This window comes from Panthera uncia, chromosome B1 (genome assembly GCF_023721935.1).
Source record: "Panthera uncia isolate 11264 chromosome B1, Puncia_PCG_1.0, whole genome shotgun sequence".
Taxonomy (NCBI): Eukaryota; Metazoa; Chordata; class Mammalia; order Carnivora; family Felidae; genus Panthera; species Panthera uncia.
In genome coordinates, this window is record NC_064811.1 from 133,488,803 (window position 1) to 133,513,299 (window position 24,497).

General features: G+C 34.9%; 1 protein-coding gene across 12 annotated transcripts in view; it reads left to right on the top strand.

The window, feature by feature from the left end:
* The window catches only part of RAPGEF2 (Rap guanine nucleotide exchange factor 2), a 254,414-nt gene that overhangs the window by 212,338 nt on the left and 17,579 nt on the right, over window positions 1-24,497 (top strand). For all 12 annotated transcript variants that reach the window (XM_049631260.1, XM_049631251.1, XM_049631254.1 and 9 more), the window contains 10 exons: window positions 1,166-1,343; window positions 7,757-7,893; window positions 8,525-8,683; window positions 15,343-15,495; window positions 15,777-15,941; window positions 18,492-18,599; window positions 18,688-18,891; window positions 18,986-19,094; window positions 19,563-19,809; window positions 23,851-24,008. In XM_049631260.1, coding sequence (XP_049487217.1) covers window positions 1,166-1,343; window positions 7,757-7,893; window positions 8,525-8,683; window positions 15,343-15,495; window positions 15,777-15,941; window positions 18,492-18,599; window positions 18,688-18,891; window positions 18,986-19,094; window positions 19,563-19,809; window positions 23,851-24,008 — 1,618 coding nt within the window. The remainder of the gene's footprint in view (window positions 1-1,165; window positions 1,344-7,756; window positions 7,894-8,524; window positions 8,684-15,342; window positions 15,496-15,776; window positions 15,942-18,491; window positions 18,600-18,687; window positions 18,892-18,985; window positions 19,095-19,562; window positions 19,810-23,850; window positions 24,009-24,497) is intronic.

Genomic DNA, 24,497 nt, shown 5'->3' on the forward strand with positions numbered 1-24,497 from the left:
TTTTGAAGATTAAATGAGTTAATACATATAAAACAGAGCAGTTCCTGGCACACTGTAAATATTAGGTGTTGGATGAGGAGGAGGAGGAAGTTCAGCAGTTTATATTTTTATCTTTCACTTTTAATAAATGTTTTTGCCTATTCTTAAAAATAAGACGGCCTTTAATGTCTTTGAAAACCACGTGAACTACAAGTTATTTGAAGTTAGTGAACTTTATAATACATGTTTTCTAGGAAGTTCATGGTTTTATAACAGACTTTTTAAGAGTTTAATATTTTATCTGGCAAAACGTGATGTTCAAGACTTTCATAGCTTAAGCAGTTAGTAAATTTTGGGTATAATGTCAAGTAAGGTTGATATGATAACATTCATATATATTGTGGAGATGATAATCACAGCAGGCTATAGAATGACCTGAATAGGATAGCTGTCCTAGCCTTGAGATAGCCCAGGAGAAAAGATCATTTTGAAGTTCATGACTCTAATGACTAACATTTAAGTACTTGATTACTTGAAATTTGATTGGTGATAAGGTCACCTTGTTGAGGAATGAAGAATGTGTTACTTGTAGGCATATGGTCTTTTAATATTTTTTGGTGATTTATAATTGGAGAGTGGACATTGGTATAATCAAAGTAAATGTTAATGTTTTGTTCACATACTTATAAAGTTATCTTTGATTTATGCTTCACTTTTCCATAAAGACCACCTAATAGGAAAGAAGTTGTTGAGTCTTCTTGGCATTAATAAATCCACACCTGTTCTTTTGGAGAAGGAATTGCTCAGAATCAGTTATTACCCTTAGGCTCTTAGCTTAAGCCATTCTCTTTGAAAAATGGAGTGAAAACAAACAGTGTCTTTTTCTTCTTTATTCTGTTTCAGGAGCATATGACAGCTCAGATAAGAAATCAGAATTTTTGAGATAAGATCATTAATCCCAACTAAAAGTTTAATAGGAGATTAAATCACTCCTGTTTTCTATAAGTGATTCTTCTTACATAGTGCCTAGTGCATAAATATTTGTTGATATTGAATACATGCTTAGTTACAGACAAATCAATATACTAAAATTTTAATATTTCAAACTAGACTTGCTCTTATTTCTTTTGGGTACAAAAAGACTTGCTTAAAATAATTTTTAAAAATTATTTTGGTCTGTTTTAAGGCCACAGAAAGCGAGGCTGGTGATATGGACCTGAGTGGGTTGCCAGAAACAGCAGTGGATTCTGAGGACGATGATGATGAAGAAGACATTGAGAGGGCATCAGATCCTCTGATGAGCAGGGACATTGTGAGAGACTGCCTAGAGAAGGATCCAATTGACAGGACAGATGATGACATTGGTAAGTTTGGATAAGAAAATGAATTTAAGAGCAATTTAAAATATTTAGGGTAAAATGGCCTGATAAAATAGAGCCCAAGAATAGTAGGCTTTAAAAAGTCATTAATTTATAATTTTCCCTTGCATAAGCGGTAGCATTTGTCGAAAAAAAGTTTAAAGAATCAATTTTATTCAATCATTATGTTCTGAAGTCTACAAATGATAAAACTTCTCATAAAACTCTACCACATGAGCCCCTTCTCAGCTTACTTTAATGACAAAAAAAAAGAAAAAAGTAGTCTTCCATATAATGTTATTCCTATTATTTTTCTTGTGAGCACTATTCCTATTAAGCTCACGTTTTCTGTATGTAAATACCAGTCAATGACAACTGGTAAAATTGCCATGTAAATGACTTTGCTTTTACTCTGGTTCCATCTGAAGATGGGACTGAGTGGAAAACTTAGTAGTATATGAGCTGCGGGGGGTTTAGACTTTCTTTAAGTGCATCCTAAGGTTAGAAATCCAAGTGGCTTTGTATCTGTTTTCCCCATCCTTGAAGTTTCCGTTACCCACCTTCCCATCAGAATAAGAGATGACTCTGTAATAATGGTTTAGTGTTCAGGTACGCCTTCTGCACTCAGGCTTCTTCCTTAGAATGCTAGGAGTCAGGGCAACTTCTGTAGAGCGCCTTGTGTCCACCACAGGTCTGGAATCTGTAAGCACCCTTGCCTGAGCCCAGATAATCTGTCCTACCACTCTCCCAACTCTTTTTGGCTGATATATATTTGCAGACAATTTCAAGGAACTTGCTCTATTGGGATTAGATATAGGACAGTATGGGCATAGTTATAAGTGGCTGGTTGCATGTGTTGTGAAGGAAACAAACATGATGAAAATCTTTTACCACCTACTGTATATACATACGCTAGAAAATTAAGGATGAAAAAACCAACAACTTGTATTAGATATTTAAAATACAAATTTAAAATTTATAGGATTGGTAAGCATTTATAGATGAATATACCATGTTGGTAACCATTCATTCATGCAGCTAATGTGATTGAGCACCTTCTATGTACTGAACATTTTTTTAAGTCCTGGCAACTCAGAGGGGAACAGGCAGGTAAGATCCTTGTTCTCTTTCAGTCTGAAGAATAAAGTGGGGATTAGGGAGTGATGGAGGTTGAGGAATGAACAGAATGGAGCCTATTTTAGGAGGAAATGGCTGGTAATGTCCTTTTAAAGGGCTCAGACATGAAGGAAGTGAAAAGGGGAGCCACCTATGCCTGTGGCCCCCAGTGAAGAAATGTGTTCTGTGTTAACCCTTTCTGGATAATTTTTGCTGGAGTAAGCACTTAAAGGCTTCACAGATACCCATCCCTGACTCTAGCCCATTTCCTTCTCTACCACCTGCACTCCCGTTCCAAAGGTGCTGGCAGTTTGCAAGTCTCTTGAGGGTTCTGCAGCATAAATTAGAGTGGTTCTATTTTACCCACTGAAAACATTGGGTTTCACTTTCTCATGTCTAATACCACATACACATTCATTTGATTTGCAGTGTCCAAAGTTGTATTACACTGTCCCATTCTCTTTGTCCTTGTCGACTTCTTTTTAAAAATGTCCTTAAAGAGAAAGTGAAATTGGAAGTGTATTCAGTTTGCCATCTTACTCCAGAATCCTTGCTCATAGGTTGTTTTTTTTTTTTTTTAAATAAGATTGAACATTGCTTATGAACAGATCGATGTGGAAATTATTCTTTTGTAAGTTAATGTATCTTCTTTTTTGAATATGTTCATTTTAGTACAGTTATAGAAGAAAATAATTATTAAAATCATACAGCATATCATTCCTGGAAATTTAAGATTTTTCACTTCATATCTGAGAAGGTATCTTTTCCAGAATTTCTGGAAAGCAAATGCTATGCTGATTCCTTCAAAACAATACAAAGCTATCTTTTTTTTTTAAATGTGCTTGTTGATATAACCTCCAGTGAATAACATTTACTTGAATGCCAATTCACTTGCAAGCAGAGATGATTCTGATGCTTGCTCCTATCAAATATACTTTTATTTAAAATAATAAACCATTATTATTAAAGTTAAAGCCTGATGAGTGTTGTTTGCTCTACAAGAGATCTTGGAAGAGCTTATATTCTGTCTCCTCAAGACAAAACCACATGTGAGCACTTTTAGCTTTTTTGCTGTTACTCTTGTTAAATCTAACTGATCTGCCAGTATTTAGTTACAACAGATACCTTTCATAAAAACTACAAACTTCTAAATGATGCTCTCTCTGGATGCCTCTGTTCCTAACCACCTTCCTCTAACCCCATGAAATAGAGAAGGAATGGTGTGTTGGGAGGTGGGGGGTGGGCAGAATCAAAGTTGAATCAAATGAAATTGCTAATATATTTTAAAAGCTGCAAGAATTAAAAAAATTGCTTTGGGGTTCCCATAGATTCTTGGGTGTGTGTACCTTTGTTTCAATACTTTGAAGGAAAGGACTTTATTCCTTTTTGCTCTCTAGCTCATAATTCTGTAGGTACTCAGTTATCGAATGGTTGTGAATTTAATTTCTTTTTTGAGGCCTTTACACATTAAGGTAGAGACCTACTTCTCAAAGATCCCTTCCAAAGAGTTCTTTTTTCTCCCCTTCAATATAGCACCAAAAAAACAAAAACAAAACTCCACGGATTTTTCAAAAACATCTTAATAGTAACCAGTTTTTATACAAAATTAAACCAAGCAAATAAGCTAATTTTTATATTGACATCGCTTGCGGTGTCTGTAAGCTGATTATCTGGCCTTTCTTTGTGTCACATTGACTAGAAAAAAAGTGTTTAAAAATGTCTTTTTTCAGGGTGCCTGGGTGGCTCGGTCAGTTGAGCATCTTACTCTTGATTTCGGCTCAGGTCATGATCTCAGAGTTTGTGGGATCAATCCGTGTGCTGTCAGCAGGGAGCCTGCTTGGGATTCTCTCTTTGCCCCTCCATCCCTCAAAATAAACTTTAAGGAAAAAAGGTCTTTTTTCATAAACAGAAATATTCCTTTCCTAACAAAAGAAAATATTATTAATTAATGTATTATTCTAATAGATTCTTCCAAGCAACATAGAAGAAAGTAGTCCTGCTTCTTCAGTCCATGGCTTCTTCTTGCCATGTTCTAGGAACTGTCTTTTACTCATTCCAGGCCCTGAACTCTTGACTAACCCTAATTGCTTGAACTCTGTATGATCCCTGTGGCATTACCAGAGTTTATGTTGAGCCCCTATAGCCAAATGCTCCTGTTTTATATTCATTTTGTGAAGATTAGTGATAGAAATTCTTTATTGTTTTAATTGCACTAATTATCCAGTGTAATAAATACAGGTTACTACAAAACCAGCAACACTGTTGTTGAATCTTTGGGAGACTTAACTCTTAGATACCATCTGGTTAAGCATTTATTTATTTTTAGTTTTTCAGCTGAGCCTAGAGTATTATGTACATTACTATCATCAGATCTTTTCTGTCTTCTTTATTATTTATCCATATTATATGTGATACACAAATATTTTCTATCCTGTCATATTTTTTTAAATCTTAGTCATTACTCCTGTATCACAACTTGATTTCATAACCCATTAATGGAGCAGGAATCTTCCAAAAAGCAAGAACAATGTCTATGCAAGACACTTCAAATCATTTTAGCAAGTATTAGTAAATATATTTTATACTTCATATACTCATATTCTTCAATCATATATGTGGTCGTAATTTGACTTATTGTCTATTATGTTATGTCATATTATGTTGAATTTAAAACATTTCTGACTTCTGGTCTCATATTCTTCTTAAGACCATGAATCTTCACTTGTCCAAGGAAATTTAGTATTATTGGAGGAGGAGGGGGAAGAAAGCAAAATGTGTGTTCTATAGGTAATATTTTATTACCTTATGGTGAGGGGTAGGGCAGTAATAGCTGAAGAAAACAGAGGCTTATGACTGCAGAACTAACAGTGATACACTAGCTTTTTCATTTGTTTTTTTGCTTCAGATCAAAAGGTCAGTGTGTTTGTAACACAATGATTGTTACCTCCCATATATAATAGATAATTGCAGTGGTATTAAAAATTGGTTTATTGCTGTCCCAAGGAATAAATATATTTTATTTATATGACCCAAACACACCCACTCCTTCCAGAAATAAAAGTTTCACTAAACAGAACTTATTCTATAAGTTATGTGCTTTGATTCTCTTCTTGTTTTTAAAATGCTGGTTTAAAAAAAAAAAAAATTGTTGGTTGCAACAGTATATTGATTTCCTGGCACATCAGTCTGGGTAAGATGGAAGAACACTGTCTTCTTGGACAGAGTCCCTGGGTACCACCTATCAGTGTTATTCTCCTGATTCCGAAGCCACTCTGTTATGAAAGTCTTTTACAGGGCGATGACGTAGGGTCTAATCAGAAGAGACATTACCCAGCTGGACCCGAGAAAAACACTTCATCTGACCTTCTATAAATGTAATGTTTTCACAGAATAGATCATTCTATTCTGTGTTGTTTTTGCAGTGAACAAACTACTGTATCTCCCATAACATAAATGTGTCACTAAATCCTAACAAATAGATGGAATGTACACAGGGACAGTTCCATTACGTGAGGACAAGAAAAATATAGCAGAATTTTTACTTAGAAATTTGAATGATATGAGTATGATAACAATGACAATAATAGCAGTTCTTATTTATTGAATATTTACTCTGTGCTAAGGACTTTATTATCTCTATTGTATTTGTCACAGCTGTCCAACAAAGGGTAGGTATTATATTGTTCTTTCATAAATGAGGGAAACATGCCTTAAGTAAATTAATCAGCTTTCCCAAAGCAATATAACTAATAAGTATTCAAGTGATGTCTGACATACACCTTGTGCTCTTTTATCATTACCTATAATGTCCAGCAGGAGGTTTGGAGGCAGACGGTCCTGAATCATCACTGTCACTTCCTAACTATATGACTTTGAGCCTGTTTTCTCCCTGTGAAATGAGAAAGAAAACATGCACCTCATAGAGCCATAGTGAGGAGTAAGGAAAGAACTTAGTAATTAGTAAAGCTACCTAATAATAGAAAAAATTAAAAATAGAGACCACAGGACTAGAAAAGACTGTGAAGTCATCCATCTTGTCAACAGCTACAACTGTATCAAAGTTTAAGCTGTTTCTCCACAGCATCGCCAACAGGAAGACTGAAACTTTTCTCTCTTTTGGCCAGTCCGTGGGATAAAAAAAATAACGTATCAATTTTCATTTGTATTTGTGATATAATGTTTTAAATTCTATTTAAATTCAAGTTAGTTAACATACTGTGTGGCGTTGGATTCAGTAGAACCCAGTGATTTCATCACTTACATATAACACCCAGTGCTCATCCCAACGAGTGCCCTCCTTAATGCCCATTACCCATTTAACCCCAACCCGCCCCCCCCAGCCCCCCAGCAACCCTCAGTTTGTTCTCTATATTTAAGAGTCTCTTGTGGTTTACATCTCTCTCCATTTTTATCTTTATTTTTCTTTCCCTTCCCCTGTGTTCATATGTTTTGTTTCTTAAATTCCACATATTTAATGAAATCATATATTTGTCTTTCTCTGACTCATTTCACTTAGCATAATACAATTTTTAATTGATTAATTTTTATAAATTTGTCTTAATCCATAGAAAATACCCCTTGGTTTCTAAATCATGGGATATCTTTAGATTGAAAGTGGTTATTTCTGCTGTTTTGGGTGTCTACCTGCCCAGAAGGCACTAGAATAGACCTATTGACTTTTTTTTTTTTGGAGAATTCTCAGACCTCTATTTCATTTCAGCTTATCATTTCACCCTTTAATTAGCCTTAATAAGATCACAGCTGATTTTCAATAGAAATTTTCCATTTGAAGTTTATTAATTTCTTCATTCCCATTAGAATTTGAATCACAATGTATACTAGCATTCCTAAATCAATAAGTAAATGTCACCACTTCCATAGTGACAGTTCTTCGTTTACCTGCAAGAAGTTCAGCTTTTGTACTAACAATATTTGAAGTAATTATATTTTCCAGTGGGCAGTTTTGTAGGACATTTAAAAAGAAAGAACCCTAGAGCATTCTTTTTGAATGCTTGGTTTAAAAAAAAAAAAAAAAGTTGTAGTGGGGCACCTGGGTGGCTCAGTTGGGTGAGCATCCGACTCTTGGTTTCGACTCAGGTCATGATCTCACGGTTCGTGAGTTTGAGCCCCACATCAGGCTCTGTGCTGACAGTGTGGAGTCTGCTTGGGAATCTCTGTCTCCCTCTCTCTCTCTCATTGCCCCTCCCTTGCTCTCTCTCACTCTGTCTCTCAAATAAATAAGCTAAATAGATAAATAAATAAGTAATTGCTGATTAATGTTTACAATATCTTTTGCCTTTTAGAACAACTCTTAGAATTTATGCACCAATTGCCTGCTTTTGCCAATATGACTATGTCAGTGAGACGAGAACTTTGTGCTGTTATGGTGTTTGCAGTCGTGGAACGAGCTGGGACCATAGTGCTAAATGATGGTGAAGAGGTTAGTGAACATTTCTGTCACTTACGAAATTTCTGTTTGAGCGTCTTAGTACAGCAAGTGAACAAAAAACGAATTCTTATTTTTTCCTCTTAAAAAACAACGGGCAACAATTAGTTTGAATAATTTAAGAGTTATGATACACTGATTGTTATGTCAAAATATTTCAAATCTAATATTTTTATTTTTTATAATATTTCATATGCTACTGATAGAAATACTTTGATATATTAACTTTTCAGATTTTTATAACTTTAAATGTTCATTGTATGCCTTTTGTCAGAACGCAATGATATTCTTATTGAGGCAGTGGTGATCATTTTATATTGCTTACATATGTTTGGGGGAACAGAAGAATTCTTTTTCCTTGTGTCATTTTAGAGAAGAATGCCCAAAGTCAAATTAAAAGAGTGGAATGACATGTACCCCTAGCTGGGCATGAGGAAATACATAGATCCATGGCTGTGCTTTGCTTTATTCCTTGTTCTTTCTTTCGATTTAGTAAACAGTTAACTTCACTTGAGTTATTCCATCTTCAAAATGAAAAATCTGCTAAATCATTTGTAGAGACCATTCTAGCATTTACAGCTGCATGACCATAATTTTCTGCTTTGTCTTCATTTTTTTGAATTAGCTGGATTCCTGGTCAGTGATTCTGAATGGTTCTGTGGAAGTAACTTATCCAGATGGAAAAGCAGAAATATTATGTATGGGAAATAGTTTTGGTGTCTCTCCTACCATGGACAAAGAATACATGAAAGGAGTAATGAGAACAAAGGTGGATGACTGCCAGGTATAAAATATCATTAAAAATGTATATGTATATTTTATGCTTATCATGTCTATACAGTTGGGGTAAGATTTTTCTGCCTATATAAATAGGTCATCTTTTAGAATTTTAAATATAATTTTAAAGTAGAATGTTATCACACCCTAGGAAATTAAAAATAAATCTTCCTTAAAGTTGTTTGGACTTGGGGCGCCTGGCTGGCTTGGTCAGTAGAGAATACAACTCTTGATCTCAGGGTCATGAGTTCAGGCCCCACATTTGGTATAAAGCATACTTAAAAAAATAATAATAAAGTTGTTTGGACTCCACATAACTAGGTGTTCTGTAAATATGTTTTATTTAAAAAAGTGTTCTGTAAATATGGCATTTTAAAATTTCCATTAATAATAGTTTGATAATCTGTTCATCAAAAAATATAGAAGTAAAACCCATTATGAAAAGAAATAGATTAATAAAGATGATGTGATACAGTTATGCAGTGTTTTTATTTAAAAACATACAAGATAAGGAATTGATTTAAAAGTCATGAAAATCAGGAACGCCTGGGTGGCTCAATTGGTTAAGCATCCAACTTCAGCTCAAGTCATGATCTTGTGGCTCGTGAGTTCATGCCCCGCATTGGGCCCTGAGCTGACAGCTCAGAACCTGAAGACTGCTTTGGATTCTGTGTCTCCCTCTCTCTCTGCCCCTCCCTCGCTCACACCCTCTCTCACTCTCTCTCAAAAATAAATAAACATTAAAAAAATTAAAAACAATAAAAGTCCTGAAAATCATAGTATGAATCAGTAGAAGGACTTCTTGGGTAAAAAAGTAATTACTGATTAAAAGAAAATACATGAGGGGCGCCTGGGTGGCTGACTTCAGCTCAGGTCACAATCTCGCGGTCCGTGAGTTCGAGCCCCGCGTCGGGCTCTGGGCTGATGGCTCAGAGCCTGGAGCCTGCTTCCGATTCTGTGTCTCCCTCTCTCTCTGCCCCTCCCCCGTTCATGCTCTGTCTCTCTCTGTCTCAAAAATAAATAAAACGTTAAAAAAAAAATTTTTTTTTAAATAAATAAAAGAAAATACATGATAGCAAAAGAAAAATGTTAGTGTTGATATTGTGTTAATAATCATTATTTAAAAGCATTTATGTGCGCCTGGGTGGCTCATTTGGTTGGGCGTCCAACTTTGGCTCAGGTCAAGATCTTGCGGTTTGTGGGTTCGAGCCCTGCATTGGGCTCTATGCTGACAGCTCAGAGCCTGGAGCCTGCTTTGGATTCTGTGCCTCCCTCTCTCTCTGCCCCTCTTCTGCTCACACTGTGTCTCTTTCTCTCTCAAAAATAAACAAACATTAAACAATAAATAAATAAATAAAAGCATTTAATAAAAGACTAGAGAAAATGTGGAGACCAAATGTGAAATTTAGTTAGATTGATTATAACTGATAACCTCTGTATTATTAAGAAAAAATTTAAGATACTTGTGTTATCAAGTGTATAAAATTTATGTCTTCTCTTCTGAAAAAAAGTCTTTGAAAGATAAAATGTTTTAATGTAAATAAACCGAAAGATTTGACTTAGACCAATTAATGGTAAGTGCCCACTGTATTTAATGGTCTGTAGTCTGAAATACATCTGAATATACTTTGTTCTAAAAGAACATCATTGAATTTTTATAGTGTCTGATAAATGTAAAATAATACTCTTTTAAATTTTCATTTTAAGCACTTTACTTACTAAAAGAGAAAATGACCATGGCTATAAATAAATTTTTTTTTAATATTTATTTATTTTTGAGAGAGAGACAGAGCACAAGTGGGGGAAGGGGCAGAGAGGGAGGGAGACACAGAATCCGAAGCAGGCTCCAGGCTCTGAGCTGTCAGCACAGAGCCCGACACAGGGCTTGACCTCATGAGCCGGGAGATCATGACCTGAGCCAAAGTCAGACGCTTAACTGACTAAGTCACCCAGGCGCCCCTACAAATACAATTATCTTACCTAGAGAATAATGTTGCCAAATAATTCCTTCAGTAAGCACTGTAGAGAAAAAATAAATGGTTGTGAATTCATTATTTTGAATAGTAATGCCAGAAGAACATTCTAAATATAGTCAAGTCTCAATTATTTGGCATAATAGAAGAAAACAAAATGGTAGGTAAATCTCGGAGTCTTTATTTGACCTAGAATTGTGTTTGTAAAAGAGATTATAGTTGATGTTTCAGCTTTGGAACTGTACTCCAAAATATAATAAAGCCATACTTGGTCCAAAACAAACTAGGAATTTGTTAAAGGTTTCCCTATCCTATTATCTCTTATCAGTTCCTCCCTGGTACATATTGGCATTACTAGAGCATTTTAGTCAGAGTCTGTACCCTTAAAGGGCAAGTTAAAAAGTTATTTTATTTCTGAGAATTCATCGATTACATTAATACCTCTTAATTGACCAGCCCCTTTTGTTAGAAATTTGTAATCATGGAACTAAAATGATATTAGAGGCATAGACATATTTCAGAATAATTGCTAAAAATGCTATATGACTGAATATTACAGAGTACTTAAGTAATATCAGATGTACCAGGTAACATTAAATATTTATTTCGGAATTCTGGGAAACGAAGAGAAAGAAGATGTCAGGGAAGAGAGTCTACTCTATTTACTAGATGAGGAATTGGTGAGAAACCTGAGAAAAGTCTCTTCTCTCCACTCCAGTCTAAGCCATTGTAAAAGGAAGATCTTAAATAAGGGGCTTCAAGAATCACTCTTGTACCTGCACTGACTCATCTGCTCAGGCCTGACATTCATTCCCTCAGTAGGAGAACAAGGTTGGAGAATGAAGTTAGACTTAATGTAACGCTTGTGTTGGTGTATTATTTTAGTGTATTTCTGTTAAAATGTCATATCTGTCAGTAAGTTATCTACAAATGTTAGATCATCCTCTTGTTAGGGGATGTAAAGGAAACAAGGAGAATCATATTTTCATTCATCCATAAGATGGCCTCTATAAGTTTATATCATTCTACTGAGCACCTTGTAGGCATTTAACAGTTATTAAATGAGATGAACAAAAATGCTGTTCTCCTTACCAAGAAGAGGCAACTTCGCCTAGGACTGGCCTTAATTTTCTTATAGTCCAGTGGGTTCCAAAAGTAAATACTGAATAATGTGATATTTAGTTGAGCTCAGAGTAAACCTGATCCACTATGAGTGGATTATATTTAACATTTATTTCTGTTTGTTTGGATCCCATGATATGCTCAAAGTTCTATTTTGCTTTGGATCCCTACTTTGTGTGCTCCTCTTTCAGTTCTCTCCTTTCATTGTTTGTGCTTGTTCCTCTGTTCGCTTTGAAAGACAAAGGCAGGGCTAGATATAGACACCCTATGGTACCAGGCAATTGGTAATGGTTTTCCGTTTCCCATATGTGCCTCCTTCTTTTCTCCTTCCCACTTCTATCCCTCTTTTCCATTCCTGCTCTTCTCTCCCACTCTTCTTTTCCTTCTCCCCTTTTTCTTCGCTACCACCTGTGTCTTAGGCCTGCCAGTAACACTTCAGGCATTGCTTAGCCCTACCCTACACCCTCAATGGGGAACGAACCCTGGGATCCCTGTGTGAACAATCAGGCATGAATTTCCCTTACAGACCACAAAATGCCAGTTTAAATAGCTCTAACTTCTTAAGGTAAACCTGTTAGACTCCCCTTTTCCAGAGACCATGGGAGCTAATGACACTGAATTTAAGTAGTTTTGGAGAAAGCACTTACATGGGAAAGTTGACAATACTGTATTATGGTTGACGTTTAATTTTACTTCATCCTTTTATCGTCTGTTATAATTTTTCTACTAAATATCAGTTGTGATGTCATGTGCCCAAAAAACAATCCTGCAATGTAAGCTGCCTTTGGCCTTTTGTAAGCCAAATCTTGTTTGCATTTTTATTCTATATCAGAATGCCAAGGTCTACATTACTTTCATATGCTTACAGCTATTTAAAAGTATAAAACCTCATCAAAGTAATTATGTACATAGTTCACAATTTTTCAGCTGGCTTCATCATACCAATTAAAATTATGTCTTGCATATGAATTTCTTATTATGTCTTCAGACTTCTTAAAGCAAAAATAAATCTGCTAATAAAAATACAGATAAATGTTTTTACCTATTATTTATTTCTTTTTAGATATGTATGTCCCTATTAGAAATTCAGTTGGGTTTTATTTTCTTTTTGGATGGTACTTCAGTTTGGTACAGAAGTGACAAAAATATCTCTCAAAGGGGTGCCTAGATGGCTCAGGGGGTTAAGCATTGGTTGGACTTTGACTCAGGTCATGTTATCATGGCTCATGTGTTCAAGCCCCCCCCGTTGGGCTCTGTGCTGACATATCAAAGCCTGGAGCCTGATTCAGATTCTGTGTCTCCCTCTCTTGTTGCCCTTCTCCAGCTCACTACTCTCTCTCTCTCTCTCTCTCTCTCTCTCTCTCTCTCACAAAAACAAACAAACAAACAAAAAAAACATTAAAAAAAAGTCTAGGCTTTAAGAATTCCAAATCAAACTTATTCTAATTTCCTTAAACCTTCAGTCAAGATTAATTTTAGTACATTTCTCTTCTAAAATCATTTTCTTTCTTTTTTAATGTTTATTATTTATTTTTGAGAGAGAGAGCACAAGTCGGGGAGGGGCAGAGTGAGAGGGAGACACAGAATCTGAAGCAGGCTCCAGGCTCCAAGCTGTCAGCACACGGCCTGACTTCGGGCTTGAACCAACGAACTGTGTGACCATGACCTGAGCCCAAGTTGGACACTTAACTGACTGAGCCACCCAGGTGCCCCTAAGAGCATTTTCTTTTCTCTATCTACTTACTCCTTTTAACTTATGGAATGTATTTCTTTTTTAGGAGATAAATGAGAAAATGATATAATTGTGTTCTCTAAAACAGAGTGTAAGAAAAATCACCTAAAATTATTTGGAGACAGAGCAATTTTGGTGCCCTGTAAAAAGAAAAAAAATAAACTATTTTTGAGACAAAGAACTAAGGACCACAGATTTCAAAACGTGTATACACCTGTGGTCAGTGTTATAGAAATGGATTGTGTTTTTAAATTAAAAAAAAATTTTTTAACTATATGTAATTATAAGAAAAGCCTATGTCTTTTGAATTTTAACTTTATGATTCCAATAGAAAAATTAATGAGATTTTATCAACCAGCTCTGGAAGAAACAATGTTGTAATAAGCTATTGCTCAGGTATGAAGCGCTGCTATTCTTTTAAAAAACTTTACTGATTGTATGGAAAGTATGGAAAATATAGAAAATTTATTAAATAAAACGAGTCACTTGTAATTTGCATTATTCAGAAATAATAATTATTAGCATACTGCTCTATTTTATTCCAAGATTTTGATGTGCATGAAAAAGATTTTTTTTAATTAGCAAGCATGTAATTATGAAACATTGGGCAAATCAGCATGCTGTTGGTACAGCTGTTTCTTTGTTTGTACAACGGGGACAATAGTAGGACCTTCTTTATGGGATGACCAAGAAGGTGAATGGAGAGTTCCTATAAGGCCACCACAAAATGATGATGATGGTGTCATATTCATGATAATTATTATTACATTTGGTTTTCCATCTTTTAAAAAAATAAATATACTATCATGAACATTAAGTCAAAACTGTAAATAATCTAACTCATGTCTCCTCCTCACTGACTTCTGGTTAATTTGTGTAATAAGTGCTTTAATTCATTTTTCACTTTCTTTTTAAATTACTAAGAAATGTAATTTAGTTGTTTGCCCTAAGCCCTAATTTTTTTTTTTAATTTTTTTTTGTTAACGTTTATTTATTTTTGAGACAGAGAGAGACAGAGCATGAATGGGGGAGGGTCAGAGAGAGGGAGGGAGACACAGAATCCAAAACAGGCTCCAGGCTCTGACCTGTCAGCACAGAGCCCGACACGGGGCTCGAACCCACGAACCGTGAGATCATGACCTGAGCCGAAGTCGGACGCTTAACCGACTGAGCCACCCAGGCGCCCCAGCCCTAATATTTTTTATATTTGGGGTCACAGAGGAGTAATGGCTTATCATGCATATTATTTTTAACTTTTTGTTTAAGAGCAAGGATTGCCCTTAATACTAGTTACAAGGAATATGACTTGAGTTTAACAAGTAGGTGGCTTGTTTTGTGGACCTTTTTTGAACGAACTTTCTAAACTGATTTCTTATCAATATAATTAACAAATGTATAATATCTATTCCATGGGTATCTTTGAATTTTTATTTTTTTTTTCATTTTTATTTTAAAATTGTTGCTTTTAAAATCTTTTCTAACTTGTAAAGCCTACTAAGTGGTAATTATGTTTTTATATTTATCCTCCTAAGATCCCATCTTCAAAGAAGAGGCATGAAAAAGGACTCTTTTAATTTTATCTTCTGATTTTTAAAATGGTTAGGATTTTTAATATAAACTACATATAAATATGATAAAAATGAAACTTGATTTGACCAAAGAAGAAATACATTAAAAAGTAGAGAAGTCAGATTAAGGTTCATTACTGCATTCATTTAGAGAGTATGGGAAAGACATGGAAAAATGTCAGTGTTAAATAATTAAAACACTGAATTATTAGTACTGCTAGATCTCTTGCAAGCACTTTATCATTAACATGTGACTTACATTTTGTTCCAGTTTGTCTGCATAGCCCAGCAAGATTACTGCCGTATTCTCAACCAAGTAGAAAAGAACATGCAAAAAGTTGAGGAGGAAGGAGAAATTGTTATGGTAAAAGAACACCGAGAACTTGATAGGACCGGAACAAGAAAGGGACACATCGTCATTAAGGTAAGATAAACTTGCCTCCATCTTGTGGGAAGGATTTTTTTTTTTTTTTTTTTTGTAGTATCCATTAGTTATGAGAACTTAAGATCCCTCCCCCCATTTTTACGTATGATTTCTCTTAAAAGTTACCAGCTGTTAAAAAGATCTTTGTACTTCCTGATGAACAGCAGTTTGATAAATTATTATATATATTACTACCCAGTTCATCTTATGTTGAAAATGTGGAATTATGGTACCATATAGATATTATTTGTACGAGATAGTGATTAAACCTTTTGTTACAGGGCACCTCAGAAAGATTAACGATGCATTTGGTGGAAGAGCATTCAGTGGTGGATCCAACATTCATAGAAGACTTTCTGTTGACCTACAGGACTTTTCTTTCTAGCCCAATGGAAGTGGGCAAAAAGTTATTGGAGTGGTTTAATGACCCGAGCCTCAGGGATAAGGTTGGAAAATATATTGTAGTTTGGCTTTTAAATGTGAAATGTTCAGATATAACCTTAAAGATAGTTTAATATATATATATATTTGTCACACCAGTTATGTTCAAATTAGTTTTTAATGTTTATTTTGAGAGAGAGAGATTGAGAGAGTATGCGTGAGGGAGGGGGGCAGGGAGAGAGAGACAGAGACAGAGACAGAGAGACAGACCCAACCAGGCTCCATGCTCAGCGCAGAGCCTGGCCTGGGGCTTCATCTCACGACTGTGAGATCATAACCTGAGCCAATATCAAAAGTCAGACACTTAACTGACGGAGCCACCCAGGCACCCCTCAAGTTATTCTTAATGGAAAAAGAGAATGCTCTTTTTAAGAAAAAAAAAAAAAAAAAAAAAAAGTGAGACACCTGAGTTCCATTGGAATCCTCATCCTCTGTTGGGCAAATGGTCAGTGTATTCCAGATGAAAGTTACAATTTTTAAATTGGCACCAGAGCAGCATTTTATTGTACGTGTTGCTGGTCTGTAGGCCCCAGTAATATAATTCTAAACAGACTTCTTTAGCGGCTCTTGAGAGCTCTTTCAAGGCCAGATTGGATGATAAACTACATACCCTTTTGAGGTGTAAGAGTTAATCATAGCCTATACTCATTTCTTCTTTCCCCATGTGACAGTCTGATTTACATAAGGCAGACACGGGAAGGCAGGTAGGAAAATCCAGAACAGTAGACCAACAGTGAAAAGCCCCCAAGCTCTACTGCTGGTCCTGCCCCTAGCTAGCTCTGTGGTCTTAGAGAAATCATTTGGACAGCAGTGCTTTTCATGTTCTGAGAGTCACAAGCGTAGGCTTGTTCAGCCAGGCTCTCCAGCCATCAAAACTTGGTTTGAGTATTGCCTTTGCCATGTACCTTAGGTGTCATCTGACCCTCCTGCCAGTCATTTATTGACTTGTAAAATGAATAATCGACATCTTTTAGGGGTTATTGTGAACATGAATAATAGAAGTGAAGTTCTTTATGTAGTACCTGGCTCAATACACTTAATATGTATTAAAATACGTCATACGTTTTAAAAATTGTTTGTTGGTGGTGGAAGTTGGTAATATTCAATTTATGATTTATGAATCTGTTTTCTTTTCTTTTCTTTTAATGTTTGTTTTTGAGAGCAAGTGAGCAAACAGGGGAGGGGCAAAGAGAGGGAGACAGGATTTGAAGTGGGCTTTGCACTGACAGCAGAGAGCCCAACGTGGGGCTCAAACTCACGAACTGTGAGATCATGACCTGAGCCGAAGTCGGATCCTTAACCAACTGAGCCACCCAGATGCTCCTGAATCTTAGTTTTCTAACCTGTAATAGTCTACTAAGACTTTTAACTTGGCTTCTCAGCTGCAGAATTTTAATTTTATTAAAAGGTCGGGTGTTAGATATGGTTTCAAGGGAGATGTGATCAGGGTTTCCAAAATTTGAAAAATGGACAATAGTGATAGTAAATGACCAAAAATTAATATAAATATCAAGGCTTGACTCCTGAGTGTATACTAACTATAAACAGTATTTAACTGTAGTTAAAAATTAACTATATACCATCACCTTTGTTTCTCTACTGCTAGAATAATGTGCTTAATTTTCTCACTTTGATTAAAAGGGGAGATGGTTTGATTAGAGGTTAAGATGTTTGAAAAAAAAATCTGTGGAAAATGTATGTTATTTAAAATTTAGAAAATAAAACTCATAAATAAAACAAGTACTTTTATAAAGTTGCAGTTATAATCCATTTAGTAAGATTTTGTTGAGAATTCACTTTATGCTAAGACTTGTAATGAGTCTTAAGGATGTCCTGAGAACATAACAGATAAAGTTGTGCACATGGAACTTATTATAGTCTAATGAATGTCACAATCCTCTTGCTGGGTACATCACAAATAGTCTGTAACTGTGTGTGCATGTGTGTGTGTGGGGGGGGGGTCTGTATAAAGGAGGTGTAGGGCTCTGTGAAAACACATGTGCAGTTTAAGAAAAGTCTACTCATTTTTCCTGAAGAATCGGCAGTGTTAAAAGCCTCCTGAATCTTAATGTTAGCAAGTAAGATGTAATTCCCAATAACTTTCAGCTAGCTCCTTCCTTTTTATAACTTTTTCCCTTATAGATCTTTCTAGGCTTAATATTATTCATTCCTTTTGTCTCTTCTGCCCTCTACTGTTATTTTTTAGTTTCTGTCTTCTTTTGTCTTATATTAATTTATTTTGGTTTTATTATAGCTTTGTTTTTATTATGACCTGTTTCAAATATATTTTGAGAGTAAACAAGATAGAAGTTAATTACTATCTTTCACAGATTCAAAATCCTTCTTAGCAAAACAACAAAAAGTCTATACTCATAAATATACATAATTTCAGAAGGTCATTTTCTTATGAATAAAATCCTTGCTGTGAGGGGTTTTGTTGTTTATTTTGTCCATTGTTACTAAGTAAACTGTTCAGTATCTTTTTTGAAATGACTTTAATTGCAGATTTTTAGCACTAAAAAGAAGAAAACCTGCTAAAACCATTGATTTTTCAGGTTACACGGGTAGTATTATTGTGGGTGAATAATCACTTCAATGACTTTGAAGGAGATCCTGCGATGACTCGATTTCTAGAAGAATTTGAAAATAACCTGGAAAGAGAGGTAATATTTTTGATGAAAAAAAAGTCATCAATTTTAAGTTCATTTAACTCAGCCTATTTTTGAAACCACTCTTTCTGAACTTTTATAGAAAATGGGCGGACATCTAAGGCTGTTAAATATTGCATGTGCGGCTAAAGCAAAAAGAAGATTGATGACATTAACAAAACCATCCCGAGAAGCTCCTTTGCCTTTTATCTTACTTGGTGGCTCAGAGAAGGGATTTGGAATCTTTGTGGACAGTGTAGATTCAGGTAGCAAAGCAACCGAAGCAGGCTTGAAACGAGGGGATCAGGTATATTTCTAAATCCAAACTGAAGAGTGATTATTGGTGCCTTTTTCTTCAATCAGTTGGGATACTGAAATGAATTTCATAATTTTATTTTTAGATATTAGAAGTAAATGGTCAAAACTTTGAAAATATTCAGCTGTCAAAAGCCATGGAAATTCTCAGAAATAACACACATTTATCAATCACTGTGAAAACCAATTTATTTGGTAAGTATTTTTGCATACTTTAATCTGTCTACTTTTGGTCTTTTTTTCCCCACATTTATGTCTTAATCATGAAAAAAGTCATTTTTATAAGTAATATTTCAAATATAAGAATCAAAATATTCACAGTAAAATGCATAGATACAGATAATTATGTAAGCATGTATGTAGATCTAAAAATCTAACTTGAGAACCATAAAGATTATTTTTATTGATAAATGTTTAAATACCTATTATTTTTAAATACCTAAAGATTTAAAGAGTGTATTTAACTTAGTGTGAATGGAAGTGACAGAGCAACACAACAAAAGAAGATTCTTGTGGTCATTCATTGGAGTAGTATTTTTCCATGGGATTACAGTTTTGATAGTTGAAGTATACACTTGTCACCTGTTCCTGAGTCCTACAATTTCCTTTGAATTGTTTGGATTTCTTATAATGGGTGTTTTATGGTGTTTATTTCCATTTTAGTATTTAAAGAACTGCTAACAAGATTGTCAGAAGAGAAAAGAAATGGTGCCCCTCACCTTCCTAAAATTGGAGACATCAAAAAGGCCAGTCGCTACTCCATTCCAGATCTCGCTGTAGATGTAGAACAGGTGATAGGACTTGAAAAAGTAAATAAAAAAAGTAAAGCTAACACTGTTGGAGGAAGAAACAAGCTAAAAAAGATACTTGACAAGACTCGGATCAGTATCTTGCCACAGAAACCATATAAGTAAGTGTCTGTATGAATTTTCTGTGTGTTATTTTATTGTGTTAAAATGATATGCAAAGGTAGTGATATAATTGATGTTTACGCATGTTCTCAGGTTTTATGGCTGACCTGTCTTAGAAGCAAAATTAGTAATGATTTTAATCTCATATGTTTGCCACTTACTTGCCCAACCCAAGCTTTATTAGAGATAGTTTAGCATCTCCTCGTTTTTTTTTTAATCATTTGTGCTTAAAAAAAAAATAAGCATGTGTGTTTGCTCATGTTTCACCCATGGTTTGGAGTTGTTTTTGCTACATTTCTTTGTTTCTGGATATCTTGTCTACCATCACTGTCTGCCCTTTGTCAACCAATCATTGCTTCTTTTGGTTGCTACTACTCATCCTTGCCATTTTCTTTTTTCCTCTCTGTTTTCATTTATTTAACTGTTTCCAAGATATCACCAACCAAGCACAGAACTCCTTTCCTTCCTTCCAGTTGCCTGGACAGTCAGAATGTCAGGTATATTGTTGAATCTCTTCTTGGCTGCTTATTTATCCCAGGAGCTCACACTAGACAAAGTTATAGGTGTCACACTTTTTTAGTCTTGTTTGTTTGCCTGTTCGCTTGGTTATTTCTTCATTTTAGCTCCTTCTTAGTCTAGAGATCTTTTATAAAATTCAATTACCATTAGCCAAAGTTGTTTTTCTTTTTAATGTTAAATAACAATGATGTACCAAATGCATTTATTACATATTCCTCAAGCTACAATGAAAGATAAGTTGCAAAACATGTAGGTATTTTCTTTCTTTGATAATTGAATGGCTCTTCTAGAGGAACAGTAGATATTCAGAACTACATCAAACATTTCTTAAATTCCATTTCAGATAAAAATTTTTATCTACAGATTGGAGAGATATGGTCCAAATATAGTATTGATGGGAGAGTCAAACTTGTGTTGTCCCACTGAATATAATAACTGGTGGTTTTGTATCAGTTTAAAAAGACTTCTACAATAGAGTCCTAAGGATAAGCAATGAGTATGATGGTTTATTTATAGACTTGAGAGCATGTTTATATTGAGTAATTTTTAAATAAATGATGGATTAGGCCTGTTAGCGTTACAGAAAATAGAAATTGATTTTTAAAATGACCATTCTTGATAAAAATTTTAATATAAAACGGGAAAAAAGAATTACTTAAATGTAGAATTATTAGCAGCACAATAACAACAACAACACAATCTGACAGTCATATTGGACCATGAACCTTAAAAAAAAGTCAAATAAAAGTCAGCATGAGCCTGGCAAGTATTAATAGAAATGTGACATGGAAAAACTGGGATATAAGCCATCCACACTACAAGACATTGGCAAGGAACACAGTATGAGAATATTATGTATAATTTTGTTTTATATGTATTTAAAAAGATATTCAAAAGCTAGAGAAGGGAAAAGAAGATAATAAGATGTGTTGATTTTTAAACACTGAGGAAACATCTTAATTTGTATTTAAGAAAATGTAAGCTGGTGTCTGACTCTTGGTTTTGGCTCAGGTCATGAGCTCACAGTTTTGTGAATTCAAGCCCCAAGTCGAGCTAGAGTGAAGCCTGCTTGGGATTCTCTCTCTCTCCCTCTGTCTCTGCCCCTCTCCCACTTGCACTGTCTCTGTCTCTCTTGAAATAAGTAAACCTAAAAGGAAATGTATGTCTCATTTTAAGTATTTTATTGTAAAAATTATTTGAAATAATTCATGTATATAATGCAACTGAAATGAAAAAATTATATTTAAAAGCAGGCTTGGGGCACCCGGGTGGCTCAGTCGGTTAAGTGTCTGACTTCGGCTCAGGTCATGATCTCGCGGTTCACAAGTTCAAGCCCTGCGTCAGGCTCTGGGCTCACAGCTCAGAGCCTGGAGCCTGCTTCAGATTCTGTATCTCCCTCTCTCTCTGCCCCTCCCTCCACTTGTGCTGTGTCTCTTTCTCCCTCTTTCTCAAAAATAAACATTAAAAAGAAATTTTTTTTTTTAAAGTAGGCTCAGTAAACTGTAGGATCTATTATATGGTATGATAGACTTACTACTAGTTACTACTTAAATTTTGCTCTCCTAGAAATCAAAGATTTTTACAAAGATTTTTTTTTTTTTTAACAAGGCCATTAAACTAGCCAATGAGGCAGATTTTCTAGATATACCGTGTCCCTCCCTCCCGACCCCCAACACTGTCAGTATTACAGAAGTTATGATGCTGGATGGTGGCAAACGGGCAAGGATAGGTATGGGAGAGGGATGTGAATAGGGTGAGAAGAAAAGGGTGAGGCAAGAGGATTATAGGAGTCAGATCTGGTTGTCAGGTAAGTAGAGAAAGCGTGATGAATACTGAGAAAAGAGAGAATAAGTCAATAAACTATAAAATCAACGAAGGCTAAAAAACAGTTTCAGTAACCATGAGAAGAGTTGGAGAGGTCAAACAATAGATATGCTCAGAGAGGGACTTTTCTGAATTAAGTCTTAACTATAAAGTAGTTCCAATCCAAGAAAGTATCCTCATGTCTGTGGATAACAGAGATATATAGGCAAGAGTTATTAGATCTTCATTTTAGGTGTGAAAATGTTGCTGAGAAACATTTCTTAAGAAGGCAGCTCTAGAGTTTTTAGCCATTTGTGGCCATCGTGACCCAGTTGGCTCTATATCTTTGGCCCGAGCCCATAATTGTTGTCTTATGTCCTGGATTACATCTGATACTTTTGGCAATAAAGATGGTTTTATGTGGTTGAGAAATGAAATTCTACTAATGTGAAAGTTTTAATGTTTCACAGAACATTAATATTTCTCATCTTTATGTGCATGCCTATATGTGTTTAAATGGAAATTGGATTTTGTCACGGACTTACCTATGAATTTGGAAGAATTTACACTAAAATCATCTTTAATTTTTCTGTCGACTTTAAAAGAAATATCTTATCCTTGTTTCTTTAACTTTATAATTTCCATCCCCCCCCACAAAATAAAGAATGCTATTATATATTTTTTTTAATTATCATAGCCATTAAAGATAGTAGGTATTATGATCAGGCTCTAATGTCTGAGAACCTAACTGATGCTAAATGTCTTAATTTTATTTATGGCACCTTGGACACCCAACCAAAGAGTTTTCTTTCTCTTCATTTCTAATTTCTAGAAATTAGAACTGTGACCATTTGCTGATGATCTAGTTGTTTTGTATGTGTCCATGTTTATTATTTTAATTTTAAAGTCTCTTTTGGAAATAGTGTGCCCTTCAAATCTAGAAATTTTTAACTGTTATTAAATCATGTTTTTAAGAATTGTCCACAGTAACACGTTTTATAAAGGTAAATGAGTTTGTAGCTATCAGTAATAAGGAGTATTTCTCTGGGAATTTAAATGTCTAACTAGAAATTTTGAGTAGAGAACTAAAAATAAAACATGAGTCATTAATTTCCTTTGCCTCTTCTTTGATGCTAAGAAATATTACCATGGACCCCTGCTTTTTTATGCTTTGTATAATTAAGAAACAATCCCGGTGTCAGGGTTTCTTTACATTTGACTCCATAGTGATCTCATTTATTTCTCTGAAACACTGGAGAATGAAATTAGGACAGTTTGGATTTTTCTCCTCTGTTTTACTCTGTTTCTTCAGTTCTTAAAGATCAGATTATAAAATGATTTATCATTCTGATACATAAATCACCAGTCGAGTGAGACTAAATACACTGTTTTTAATGTGCTTATTCTTAAATCTATTTCCAGGAGTAACTAGAGCTTATCTTTTCTTGACAATACTGAGAGAGTACTAATATTCTTTGTCTACTGAAAGAGGCATAGGTTTTAGGGTGACATATGCTTAAGAAACAGCAAATAAGTTGAGTTAGATAATGCATAAGCAGTAGTTGCTACTGAATTTTCAACCAAATTTATTAATGGTACTTTTAAATGAGCTGTCTTATACAAATATGTTTTATTTATGGTCTGTGTCTATTATATATTGATGAGTTATAACTTTTTACTTGTGGATCATTTATTCTCTAATTTTTCTCTTTGTTCAGTGATATTGGGATTGGTCAGTCTCAGGATGACAGCATAGTAGGATTAAGGCAGACCAAGCACATCCCAACTGCATTGCCCGTCAGTGGAACCTTGTCCTCCAGTAATCCCGATTTATTGCAGTCACATCATCGCATTTTAGACTTCAGTACTACTCCTGGTGAGCATCGCCTGTGCTGCTTTTGTTTTCTTGTAGTAATCTGTTTTCTTCTAACATATGGTAATGCTGTATGTTCTTGGTTTGGCATGGATTGTGTCAAATGCTCCAAGTCAGAATGAACCTTAAATTTCAAACCACTGGAATCAGTTCTTTCTTATTCTTCAGACTAATTTGATATGATCCTGGGCAAATTAATCTCTGAACGTGTTTTCTCTTTCATAATAATAACACATACCATGCCAGTTATTACTAGGTCATGTTAAATAGAGTAAAAGGAATATATTAGATTAGCTTAATGGGATTTTCAATATAATAAAGATGAACTTTAGATTTAAATTTTTCCCTTTTTTGCTACCAACCTGAGAATTTTATGTGCTGCTGCTGTGTACTGATGTTTGTATTTGTGGATCATTCAGGTATCTGTGGGGAAAAATATGTTCATGCAGCAGATCAGTATGTTGACTTATAGAATCTTTGAAGAAGGATTGT